Below are 13,958 nucleotides of genomic sequence, written 5' to 3'. Positions count from 1 at the left end.
AAAGACCTAGATATGAGACAGGAAACCATCAAAACCCTAGAGTAGAAAATAGGCAACAACATCTTTGACCTCAGCTGCAGCAACTTCTTACTCAACACATCTCCAAAGGCAGGGAAAATAAAAGCAAAAATGAACTATTGGGACCTCATCAAGATAAAAAGCTTCTGCACAGAAAAGGAAACAATCAACAAAACTAAAAGGTAACCAATGGAATGAGAGAAGAATTTGCAAATGACATATCAGATAAAGCGTTAGTATCCAAAATCTATACAGAAAATATCAAACTCAACACCCAAAAAACAAATAATCCAGTGAAGAAATGGGCAGAAGACATGGATAGACACTTTTCCAAAGAAGACATCCCGATGGCCAACAGACACATGAAAAGATCAGTCATCATCAGGGAAATACAAATCAAAACCACATTGAGATACCACCTCACACCAGCTAGAGTAGCAACAACAGATGTTGGTGAGGGTGTGAAGAAACAGGAAACCTCTTGCACTGTTGGTGGGAATGCAAACTGGTGCAGAAACAGTGTAGAGGTTCCTCAAAAAAATTAAAAATAGAATTACCCTATGACCCAGCAATAGCACTACTAGGAATTTATCCAAAGGATACAGGAGTGCTGATTCATAGGGGCACATGTACCTTAGTGTTTATAGCAGCGCTATCAACAAATAGCAAATTATGGGAAAAGTCCTAACGTCCAGCAACTGATGAATGGATAAAGATGTGGTATGTATATACAATGGAATACTACTTGGCGATGAATAAGAATGAAATCTTGCCATTTGCAGCAACATGGATAGAACTGGAGAGTATTAAGCTAAGTGAAATAAGTCAGTCAGAGGAAGACAGATATCATATGTTTTCACTCATATTTGGAATTTGAGAGACTTAACAGACCATAGGGGAAGAGAAGGTGGAAAATAGTTTCAAACAGAGAAGGTAGCAAATCATAAGAGACTGTTAAATACAGAGAACAACCTGAGGGTTGAAGGGGGGGGGGGGGTGAGGGAGGAGGAGAAAATGGGTGATGGGCATTGAGGAGGGCACTTGTTGGATGAGCGCTGGGTATTGTATGTAAGTGATGAATCATGGGAATCTACTCCTGAAACCAAGGGCACAGTATATACACTGCATGTTAGCTTGGAACAATGGAACATTGGATTCCACTTGAAATCCACAAAATGAGAGGAAATCCCCCTGTCAATCTGTACAATAAACATTAGTAAAATTGAATTCATTTTTATTAAATATGAAAAAATATATGTAAGCTTAAATGATGCTGCAATAAACATAAAGCTGCATATACCTTTAAAAAAAAAAAAGAAAAAATACGTATGTAAGCTTAAATGTTTTCTCTTCTCTCCCCAGTAGATGGTCTTGCACATTCCCTGAGTTATGTATATTCCATTTTGGGGACCATCATGTTAGAAAATGAATCTATAATCTGATAACCAACTTTTTAAAAGAAAAATGGTAAATATCAGAAATAGGGAAGAGAAGAAGAATCAAGGATAGCACTGAAATTATTTTTACCGGAATACTTCTCTCTAGCTCCTAATTAAGCAGGCCTTGCCAATATCCTCTCTCTATGAAGTTAAACAAATTTACATTAATATCAGACTGCATTTCCTTTAAAACCCAATATATAGCATCTTCATTTCCACAGTATCATTAAAATCTACATTTGATGGAAGCAGCAAGTGGATGACTGTAAATACACCCCATGGCTGTAAATATATATTGAACACTAAGTTCTGCTTGTTTCTACTGCTTCCATCATGCCAATATCCTGCAAACCCTTCTTTTCCTTTTTCATTTTCTTCTAATTTTTTCTTCTATCATATTAACCACTCACATGGTTAAGTTCCTATTCTTTCCATGTTTTTGTCTTTACATATATTCTCTATACCACCTTGTCCCCTGAAGTGCTCTCTCATGTTACTTTTTTAAAAATGTGTGAACCTCTTTCATTAGGTGTATCAAAATAGAGTTTCCTTCAAAGTACAGGGATACAGGGGCACCTGGGTGGCTCTGTCGGTTGAGCATCTGACCCTTGATTTCAACTCAGGTCATGATCTCATGGTTCCCAACCATGAGCCCCAACTTGAGTCTCACGTTGAGCCCCCATGTCAGGCTCCATGCTGACAGTCTGACAGCACAGAGTCTGCCTGGGATTCTCTCTCTCCCTATCTCTCTGCCCCATGTGCACGTGTGTGTTCTCTCTCTAGCTCTCTAAATTAAATAAACTTTAAAAGCAAAACAAAGTACAGGAATACAGAAAAATTACTATATTCACTATTTGTTGTTTTTCATTAAATATTACATGCCATAATTTAGATTTTTAAAAATCCTTACAGTTTACTTCAAGCATAGATAGTTCTGAGAAAATATCCAAAAGAATAATTCTATGGCATCTTATACTACTTATCACATACCAACATGATAGCTAATGTAATACAGTGGTTACTATGGAGTCAGACCTGGGTCGAAAATTTAACTCTGGAACTTACTAGCTGTGCCATCATAGGCTTTGTTACTTTACTACGGACTTGCCTTACATACAAAATGGGGCTAATAATACTTTTACATATAATCATCTACAGTGCTTATTTATGAGGCTAATACTTAATTCACATTATTTCCAATTGTCCTTTGATCATACATTTTAAGAATGAGTATCACATTTAACTGGTTCTAGTCCAAGCAATGGCAGTAGCTAAGATGACAGTGATCTGTGTGCTTTGCAGCTCCCAAGGAATTAAAGCAATAGTTTTCATATTAATAGAATATAAGGAAAACTTCACTCCTTGCTTCCAGAAAAAATTGTGATAGATAAAACTCAAAAATAGGAGAAAAAAATTGTTTTTCTCTATCATAAATGTGTCAAGCACTGCACTTTCCATCTTTTCTGCACCTAACCCAGCAAATGAGTTTACTCATAGCTATTCAGGGTATCTACTTTTTTTTTTTTTTTAAGTAAGTTCTACACCCAATGTGGGGCTTGAACTTATGACCCTGAGATCAAGAGTCACACACTATATTGATTGAGCAAGCCAGGCACCCCAGGTTACCTACTTCTTAAGTGAGCTTTGATAGTTTTTTCTTTTTATGTTTATTTATTTTTGAGAGCGACAGAGGGTACCCATAAGATTTTAATCTCTACACTCAATGTGGGGCTCAAATTCACACCCCCAAGATCAAGAGTCATATGCTCCACCAACTGAGGCAGTCAGGTGCCCCTAACAAGCTGTGTTTTAATTGGAAAGTTTTAGAGTTTCAATTTTAGACCACTTACATTTAATGTAATTATTCATATGATTAAGTTTAAATCTACCATCTTGCTATTTTTATTTTTCCTCTTGCTCTTTGTTCCTTTTTAAACACTTTCCTTATCTTTTGCATTCTTTTTTTTATTATTTCATTTAACCACATTCCATTTACTACTATCAGCTTATTAGGAATTCTTACCTCATGTATTTACTGATTTCTCAAGTTTAGGTTTATAAAGAAGAAATTAACAAAGGAAAAAAATATCCTGGAGTTTTATATTAACTTTGTTATTCAAGAAAAAATATTACCTCTCTTCAACAAGCTCAGTTTTAAGTCTCAACTTTACTTAGAAATTTAATTAAAATTTAAAAATTCAATGCAGGAAAAATATGGTTTATTGTTAGAAATACAGGGGGAAAATGTCAAACTTTTCACATCATGAGGATAATGAGAACTAAGGCAAGAGTAGATAACATCACAATAAAGAAAAATGAACACAGTACATGGATATGTCAACCAGAACTGGGCTGTAAATTGTTTTATAGTATAATCTATACCACCTGCGGAGGATGGTAAAAACAGCAAGGCCAATTCCCATCTAAAAACATACTGGAGTGCACTCATGTTCATAGTAGCATTATTCACAATAGATAAAATGTAGAAGCAAACCATGTGTCCATCAATGGTTGAATGGATAAGCAAAATTTAGCATACACATACAATAGAATACTATTCAGATTTAAAAAGAAAGGAAATTCTGACCCATGCTACAATATGGATGAAACTTGAGGACATTATGCTAAGTGAAATAAGCCAGTTACAAAGGGACAAATACTTTATGGTTCTATTTAGCAGGTACTTTTGAGTAGTCAAAATTATAGAGACAGAAAGTGGAACAGTGGTTGCCAAGGGCTGGGAGATAGGGAAATGGGGACTTAATAGGTGTAGACTTTCATTTTAAAAGATGAAAAGTTATGGGGATGGATGGTGGTTATGGTTACACATTTTAAATGTATTTAGTACTACAGACTGCACACTTAAAAGTAGTTAGATGGCAAACATTATGACAACTAAAAAAACCTGAAAAAACAGAAAACCTGTTAAAACATATCCATTTGGTCAGATATATGCTAATGTTCTGATTGTGCAGAATGCACAACTGCTGGTACTCAATCCCCCACATATTTCAAACCAAAGCTGATATGGCTTGAGACTTTAAATAATCTCTACACCAAATGTGGGGCTTGAACCCATGACCCCAAGATCTAGAGTCCCATGATCTACCAACTGAGCCACCCACATGCCGCAAGACATTTTTTTTTTTTTAATGACAAAAAAGACCAGCAAATGTATTCATACTTTATTAAATCTTAATAGTATTTTTAGGGAAAAACACACAGATGAGTAGGCTACATTGAAGAAATCTTATTTTTATAGGAGAGTTAAGAAGCCTTTAAGATACTTTCAGGTATTATCTTCAATGATGCTTCTTCTCTTTTTTCTGGGACTCCAGGTAATATTCAGCCCCTACAGCTACCACAAATGCAGCAAATCCCCATTTGAATCCTTTTAATAATGCACCAACAAAGGAAACATTGTTTGCAAAGCCACCCATGTATCTCCAAGCTTCATTGCTAGAGGAAAAAAAAAGGGAAAATTATAATCACACATAACTTATGTACATTCACTGAGTAAAACAGACTTAATTTTCATCTAACAGACTTAAATGCAACCCTATATAAGATAATCTAAGTGGATCACAATAGGAGTCTTTTGTGACATAAGATAATTAGGTCTATATGCCCACGTTTCACATATAAAACAGAAGAAAAAAGACTTGATGATTTCACACTTCACAGCCATTAATAATCAATCAGGATTTTATAGAATTCCCAAATGTAAGACTCACTTCAGCCTATTCATTACCGGTCACCTGTGTGGCTTTGCCCATAACAGTCATTACAGCATCATATAAAGAGAAGTTAGAAACTTGGGTATTAAACTTTGCTCTGCCACTTAAACTCTTCACAGCCTCTTAGGCTGCACAAGTTACTTAACCTGTCAGGGCTCGCTTCCACTTTTACTCAATGATGATTACTATCTACCTTATAGTGTTATTATAAAGATTAAACAGGGTAAAGTATGATATATTCTGGCACAGAGGGTATGTAACACTCAACATTATTATTACTATTCCAGAGGCTCACAGCTTTTCCCTGTCATAGCAGACTGAGCTTTAGAAGACTGACTTCCTGCTCTGGCAATCATTCTTCAGAGTATCCTGAACAGAGAAGTAAACAGAAGTCAAAGCCCTTAGTGAAAAAAAGTCTCTCACAGATAGGGATGAATAAGTGGAAAAAAAATCATGTTATAAAAAACAAAATACACTTAAACTCTAAAAAATCTGACTTACTAGAATACATGACAGCTAATCACATCTAATTCAGATACCAAATCCAGACAAAGATATCAGAAGAAAACTATAGAATAATATCCATCATGAACATAGATGCAAATATTCTCCACAGAATTTTGGAAAACTGAATCCAGTAATACATGAAAGGATACTAACATCATGATGAAAGGTTTATAGTTCAGGAATGCAAGATTTGGTTTGAGATTTTAAAATCAATAAGAGGGGCGCCTGGGTGGCGCAGTCGGTTAAGCGTCCGACTTCAGCCAGGTCACGATCTCGCGGTCCGTGAGTTCGAGCCCCGCATCAGGCTCTGGGCTGATGGCTCAGAGCCTGGAGCCTGTTTCCGATTCTGTGTCTCCCTCTCTCTCTGCCCCTCCCCCATTCATGCTCTGTCTCTCTCTGTCCCAAAAATAAATAAACGTTGGAAAAAATAAATAAATAAAATCAGTAAGAGTAATTCATCATATTAACAAAACAAAAAAACAATGTGAGCATCTCAGTAGCTGCAGAAAAAGCATTTACCACTAAAGAGAACTCCACAACTTGATGAAGGGCATCTATGACCACCCTCCAACTAATATATTTAGTGGTGAAAGACTGAATGCTTTCCCCCAGTTAGCAACAAGGCAAGGATGTCTGCTTACACCACTTATTCAACATTATACTAGCAGTGTTAGCCAGAGTAATAATACAAGAAATAAAAAGTTTACAAATTGAAAAGGAGGAAGTAACACTGATTTTAGACAAAAGGATCATTAAGTAAATTCTTAGAAATCTGTAAAAAAAATCTGTTAGAAGAAAAATGTGAATTTAGCAAAGTAACAAGATACAAAGTCAATCTATAAAACTCAATTGTGTTTTCACATATTAGCAAAGAAAACTGAAAATTTATGTTTAACAATACCATTTACAATAGCACAAAAATATGGAATTCAAGATAAAATTAACAAAATCTACATAAGACTTGTATACAAAATAAAACACTGCTGAGAAAATTAAACAGAATCTAAACTGTCCATAGACTTCAAGACTCAATAGTGTTAAGACACCAAGTTTCTTTTTTTTAGTTTTTATTTAAATTCCAGTTAGTTAACAGACAGTGTAGTATTAGTTTCAGGTGTACTATATAGTGATTCAACTTGTTAAGACATCAATTATCCCTAATTGAGCTATGAGTTAATGTGATCTCAATTAAAATTCAAGCAGCCTTAGTAGAAACTGAAAAGCTCGTTTTAAAATTTAAATGTAAATACAAAGAACCTAGCTAAAACAATTTAAAAAAAGAAAGAAAAGGAACTTAGATACTGATCCTCTAGAATAAATTCTATCTGAATTATTTAATTATTCTTACCGGCCCCATGGATCCCTTAGCCCTCGTGCAGCCAGCTTCTCCTGGACAGTTTCTAATGGTGTCCCTTCTATCTTCCATTGTTTATAATCTGGAAGTTTTAGTTTACCATGACCATGTTCATGTCCATGTCCATGGGCCATGTCTAAATGATAAGATTAACATAAAAGAGAAATATGCAGATGGTAGATATCAAGCACCCAAGTTTACTATGCAAATTGTAGATATAAAATACCTAAACATTTGTTAATATTTTAAAAGAAGAGTCAAATAAATACTTGAAAATTCTGAGTTAATAGGTTTTACAAACAGCATCTTATTACATAACTAGTTTATGTTCACTTAGGAAATACACATGTACAAAGTTTAAAAAGAAAAAGTCAATATTCCCACCATTCAGAGATAGCCATTTACTTTTGTTCCTTTCATTTTAAGAACAGCAAACATTTATTGTGCTCTCTGCCAGGAGCACCAAAGTGCTTTAACATGTATTAACTCCATTACTCTTAAAACAACTCTCTGAACTTAAATTCCAGTAACTGTCACCATTTTACAGATGGAGACAATGAAGCTCCAATAAGGCAACTTTCTGAAGGTAACAAAAGTGGTAAATGGTCCAACTGGATTTGAACCTTGCAGTTTGGTTTCACAGCCCTTGCCTCTAACTTCCAAGCAATAATACTGTTCCTTCTTTCTAGTCCTTTTATAATGTGTAAATATGCGTAGCGACAATGTTGTACATACTGTTTTGTTACCTGCTTTGTTTAGATGATTCTTTTAAAATGCAGTGTTACTGTGTTTAAGTATTTAAGATCATATGCACTTTTTCTGTAAAGAGCCAGATAGTAAATATCTTGGCCTTTGTGAAACAAAAGGTAAAATCAAGGATATTTTGTAGGTGGGGCGCCTGGGTGGCTCAGTCAGTTAAGCGTCTGAATCTTGGTTTCAGCTCAAGTCATGATCTGTTTGTGAGCTGGAGCCCCACCTTCAGTGCAGAGTCTGCTTAGAATTTCTCTCTCCCTGTCTCTCTTTGCTCTTCCCTGGCTTGCTCTCTCTCTCTCTCTCAAACAATAAATAAATAAGCATTTTTTTTTAAATTTTTTTTCAACGTTTATTTATTTTTGGGACAGAGAGAGACAGAGCATGAATGGGGGAGGGGCAGAGAGAGAGGGAGACACAGAATCGGAAACAGGCTCCAGGCTCTGAGCCATCAGCCCAGAGCCCGATGCGGGTCTCGAACTCACGGACCGCAAGATCGTGACCTGGCTGAAGTCGGACGCTTAACCGACTGCGCCACCCAGGCGCCCCAATAAGCATTTTTTAAAAAGGGTGTTTTGTAAGTAGTTACATAATGAGAGAAAAAATTTTTTTCAAAATATAAGAATAACTGAGTACAATTTTTTGTAAAACAGGTCTGATGAAAAAAATGAAATTCCCTTTTTTTAGGGATAGTATTTTGCTTAACTGGGCCATAAAGTTAGTGTTCCTTAGTTATCAAATTCATTCCAAACGTTCATCTGTAAAAACCAGTCTCAGCTCACGGGCAGTACACAAACAGGCAATGGGCTGGATTTGCCCAGCAGGCTTTGGTTCGCTGACTACTGAATTAGATCAATGGAGACCTTAGGACTCCAAAGGCTCCTTAAATAAAATATGCCTGTAATGGTTATAATAAAGACCAAATTTACTAGTGTTTTTTGTTTGTTTATTTATTTATAATCTCTACACTCAAGGTGGGGCTTGACACCCCTAGATCAAGAGTCACATGCTCTACTGACTGAGCCCGGCAGGAGCCCCACCCACTAGTGTTACTGTTATAGATAATGTAAAATAAACTTCAGGTCAGTCCCCAGTTAAATTGCTATGAATTTCAAATTAAGGGGGTATGAATTAATACCCCCTTTTCTTTAAGGTTACCAGTAGCAATTCTATAATCACCACTCTCCAGAAATAAAACCAAACCAAATAATCACTACCATTATTTCTGCATTTATAACTATGAACAGGCCAAATAATAAGGCAGGGCTCTTACATTGCATTTTAGAAGAAAGAGGTAATTATTACATAGTGTATACTAAAGACACATTATGTGAAATGCTCATACCATTAAAAAATAGTTCTCAGAATATGGGGGGAGGGTGGGAATTATACATAGTAATTCCGACAAATTAACCAACCTTTATATTTAGACATATTAAGATAATCACAAAACATTAGTTTGATGATTTTTACATTAAAAAAGAATAAAAAACAAGCTACCAAACACAAGCTAGAACAACATTCACAATTTCAAGTGAAAACATTTGATCCATTATTTCATTATTATTATTATTTGGTGGATTCAATAATATAAAGGGAAAAAAAATTACAGTTTCAGATTTCAGGCTAACTTTTGAGATTCAATACATTATTATAAAAGAAATAATTTTAGAAGTATTTAATTAGAATGATGTCTTGGCTTCTTCAAACCATGTTTTAAAAAACTTTTTTTGTTTGATGTTTCATTAAAAATCTTTAAAGAGATTACAAGACAAACCCTCATTTTGGCAAATATCAATTCTAGAATATTAACTCTAATTGACCATCGATATACTTGGAAAAGAATACAAAACATCAACATTTTTTGATAAAATAGCTTGACTTGGGAAAATGAAAATGGAAGCATTACTATGCATGAAGGCTATTTCAAAGTTACAATATTACTATGTTCAAAATACTAAGTAATGTGGGAGATAAATCTTTGAAAGAAAACATGAAAGTATACATACACTCATTTCTCCTAATTTCTTTTAATAAATTCAATGTGTTTTCTCTTTTACCTCATTAAAATATTTCAGAAAGAGTCCCTTACTAAATCGAATATTTCAACGACTTTTCAAAAAGTTGAACACAATTTCTAGGGAAACTTTTGTTTTCTTTTAAAAATTATTTCCACTTGTATTCATACAATGGAGTATTACTCGATAATCAGAAAGAATGAAATCTTGCCATTTGCAGCTATGTGGATGGAACTGGAGGGTATTATGCTAAGTGAAATTAGTCAGAGAAAGAAATGACTTCACTCATATGAGGACTTTAAGAGACAAAACAGATGAACATACGAGAAAGGAAACAAAAATAATATAAAAACAGGGAGGGGGACAAAACAGAAAAGACTCATAAATATGGAGAACAAACTGAGGGTTGCTGGAGGGGTTGTGGGAGGGCAGATGGGCTAAATGGGTAAGGGGCACCAAGGAATCTACTCCTGAAATCATTGTTTCACTATATGCTAACTAATTTGGATGTAAATTAAAAAAAATAAAAAATATAATTAAAAAAAAAGAATACAAACACAGGAAAAAAAATTATTTCCACTTCCAATAGTCATAAATCAAATAATGATATCCTGATCACTTGAAGGAAGTTCAGAATTCTGCTTAACTGCAGACTTTAGTGCTATATAGATCTGACAACAAGTCCTGGATGCACCATTAATAGCTATAAACTCCTGGGCCTATCATTTAATCTCTCTGAACTTGTTTCCTCATATAACATGAGCATAAAACCTACCTTGCAAGATTGTGAGATTTGGGGAAAACACATTGTGATGTGCTTTCCACTTTCGTACCCAGGTGGTAAAAATGTGACTTAGCACAACCATTGTGAAAAACTGGCCTGACCTAGAAATGTTGAACATCTGAATACCTTAAGGTCTAGACCTGCACTATTCAGTATCATAGCCACTAGGACTTAAAGTGTGGCTAGAATTTTTATGTCATTTTAATTTAAATTTAAAATCGGATCCTCAAGTCAGTTATTGGAAATTTTTTTTATGTTTACTTATTATTTTTGAGAGAGAGAGAGGAGAATGAGCGGGGCAGAGAGAGAGAGAGAGAGAGAGAGAGAGAGAGAGAGAGAGAGAGAGAGAGACAGAATCTGAAGCAGGCTCCGAGCTCTGAGCTGTCAGCACAGAACCCAACACAGGGCTCGAGCCCACAAACCACAAGATCATGATCTGAGCTGAAGTCGGACACATACTTAACTGCCAGAGCTACCCAGGTGCCCTACAAAATTTGTTTTTAAGGTTTATTTATTTTTGAGAGAAAGTGTGCAAGGGGGAAGGGGCAGAGAAGGGGGGGGGACAGACAATCCAAAGCAGGTTCTGTGCTGACAGCAGCAGGCCTGATGCAGGGCTCAAATGCATGCACCGTGAGATCATGATCTGAGCCAAAGCCGATCGCTCAACCAACAGAGCAACCCAGATGCCACAGTTACTGAAAAATTTTTAAAATGTGTTTGGAACAATTCAGGTGAACAAATCTGTTTTTTCAACTGTAAACTTTACAAAATATAAACACTGGATCAAGTGTTTATATTTATGAACACTTACAAAACAAAAATATTCTGCAAGTGTAAAATACATTGGTTTTGAGATGATATAAAGAAAATGTAAAATATTTCATTAATAACTTTTAATACTGATTACATCCTGAAATAATATTTGAATATACTGGGTTAGATAAAATATATAATTAATTGTTTCTTTTTACCTTTTTAATATGGTTACTAGAAAACTGTAAATTATATGAGCCCTTGCCTTATATTTGGATAGCACTGTTATTAACTCATGTTTTTTTATATGTAACAATAGAAATATACATATATTTTTAACAATATATGTATTTTATAAAAATCTTTTTAGCCACATTGTTTATGTGGCTAGCCCCAAACTGTAAATGACCCTAACATCCCACATTAATGGATTAATTATGGAATAGACACATTACAGAATACCTAATGAAAAACTACATGCAAAAGTATGAACAAATCTCACAAATAAAGAAGGGAGAGTAAAAAAAAAGACAAATACAGTTTGATCCCATTTATATAAATTGAAAAGCCAAACAATTCGTTTTTTAGAAATGCATCATAGATGGAAAAATTAAAGTAAAAAAAAAAAAAAGTAAAGTAAAAAAAGTGAATGTTTATGACAAGTCAGGACAGTAGTACATCTTGGTGAAGGAGGTAGAATCACAGAAGCTCAGACAGGGAGCTTCTAAGGCAGTGTTTTTCAATCTAGTTTTTAATTCTTGCACCCCAAAGGAGCATTTTTGGATTTTTTTTTCACTTATGATGTTTTCATTCCTCCCCCTCCAATGAAATTTTAATACCACAGATATACTGTATATCTGCTTACGTTCCATGGCTCTTTGGAGGGCCACAAACCATTGTAGTCTTTGTTATTTGTTTTGTCTTTAAGATTTTTTTTTCACCTCTCCTCCAAGAACAAATTTTCACCTCCTTGAAGGGCAATCACCTCTGCTAAAAATGCAAGTTCTACGTTATTGGCAATGCTTTATTTTCTAACCTGAAGGGTGGTTACACAGGGTTTGCTTAATTATAATTATTTAAATGTATTTATGTTTTATACACCCTTCTGTTATGTAAACTTCACAATAAAAACTAAAATTAGATAAAATAACAAATTATGCCAAGGACTCAACAACGGATAATTATTTCAGTTTCAGAACCGTTCAGACAAAAAAATCCAGCAAGGTCATTAGTGCTACAAAGAAAGAACATGTGATCATGAAATTTTAAAAAAGCTATCTTCTTGTGTTTGGAGTGAACCTGTAATTTGGTGACCAATCTCCACTAACCTGGGCTGGCATATTTTCCCTAACTATGAAATAAGAGGATAATAGGGGCGCCTAGGTGGCTCAGTTGGTTGAGCATCCAGCTTCATTCAGCTCAGGTCATGATCTCACAGCTCCTGAGTTTGAGACCCCCATCCGGCTCTGTGCTGACAGCTCACAGCCTGGAACCTGCTTCGGATTCTGTGTCTCCTACTCTTTCTCTCTCTCTGCCCCTACTCCACTCATGCTCTCTCTAAAATAAATAAACATTAAAAACCGAAAGCTTAAAAACAATTTAAAAAATGAGGATAATGCCACTTACAGTACATGTAATTTTATGGTTTTCCAACGACTTTCAAGTGCATATCCCAACTACCCCTCATTTTTAAACTTGTGAATAAGAACATTAAAAAATAAAAGACAAGTGAACTTTTAGTGTCCCCTCCAGTCCCTGCACCTACTTATGTGTAATTTAAAAATAGTAACCACTCTATAAAATTGAATGTGATTTTCGTACACTGCTTTCTTCATAAACATTCACACCAGAAAAGCCTTGCCTAAAACCATACATGCTTGTTGTGAGGCAGATATTGCAATTATTCTTATTTTACAATTTCTAGATTTGAGGCTGTTCTGAGTTTATTCAGTTCAAAGGTAAACCAGAAAACATGCGGCGGGGGTTTGCGGGTGGGAAAGGAGGAAAAAAGTATAAGCACAGTAACTCTCACCACTTTCTTCTACAAACTACCCCTAATTACCCCAGGACTTCATTGTTCTCTCCTGCTAGTTCTTCGATCTTCTTCCCTCGAGGTACATACTCTCAGGATCTTTCCCCGTTTAGTCTCTCCCTTTTTTTTTACAATCCCCAGAATACAGTCTCACTCTTAGTCCTGATCAAGAAGTCTCCCACCAACTCTAATTTACCTGACAGCAATCTGACCTCTCACGACACTCAATTAACCCTCCAGCCGGAGCCAAGCGGAAACGGAAATTGTCGCCTGAGTGACTTACCGCAGGAAAGCAGAGAGGCCATTTAACGTTCCGCACTGGGTCACGGATTCCTGGACTCAGTGGAGGGTACATGGAGAATGCTGGAAGCCGACATTTTTTTCCGCACACCTGTGCATCAGTGGTCTGATTGAGGTAAGAGTAATTGTAGAGGACAGAATGGCAGGGAAAGAGTGATGTTTTCCTTGCTTGGAGACCGGAATCCTTAGACACTGCACAGAGGGGAGGACCGCAGACATACTCCAGCCAATAAGTGAGGCAGTTGTTGAGCGCGGACTCACCCAAT

General features: G+C 35.6%; 1 protein-coding gene across 3 annotated transcripts; it reads right to left on the bottom strand.

Moving 5' to 3' along the window:
* Window positions 1-4,627: 4,627 nt before the first annotated feature.
* Window positions 4,628-13,842, bottom strand: NDUFB3 (NADH:ubiquinone oxidoreductase subunit B3). Of its 3 annotated transcripts, none has more exons than XM_045034262.1 (3): window positions 13,676-13,842; window positions 7,050-7,191; window positions 4,628-4,916 (listed from the first exon to the last, which is right to left on the bottom strand). In XM_045034262.1, the coding sequence occupies exons 1-3, from the start codon at window positions 13,695-13,697 to the stop codon at window positions 4,760-4,762; spliced, it is 321 nt and encodes a 106-aa protein (XP_044890197.1). In that variant the 5' UTR covers window positions 13,698-13,842; the 3' UTR covers window positions 4,628-4,759. The 3 variants fall into 3 exon arrangements, with proteins under 3 accessions (XP_044890197.1, XP_003991063.1, XP_006935533.1); XM_003991014.5 differs by having other exon boundaries at window positions 13,589-13,737; XM_006935471.5 differs by lacking the exon at window positions 13,676-13,842 and adding an exon at window positions 13,423-13,580.
* Between the last annotated feature and the right edge of the window lie 116 nt (window positions 13,843-13,958).

The sequence above is a fragment of the Felis catus genome, chromosome C1 (genome assembly GCF_018350175.1).
Source record: "Felis catus isolate Fca126 chromosome C1, F.catus_Fca126_mat1.0, whole genome shotgun sequence".
In the NCBI taxonomy this organism is placed as follows: Eukaryota; Metazoa; Chordata; class Mammalia; order Carnivora; family Felidae; genus Felis; species Felis catus.
Note: the sequence above shows the minus strand (reverse complement) of the source record. Positions and strands in the feature narration are given on the sequence as shown.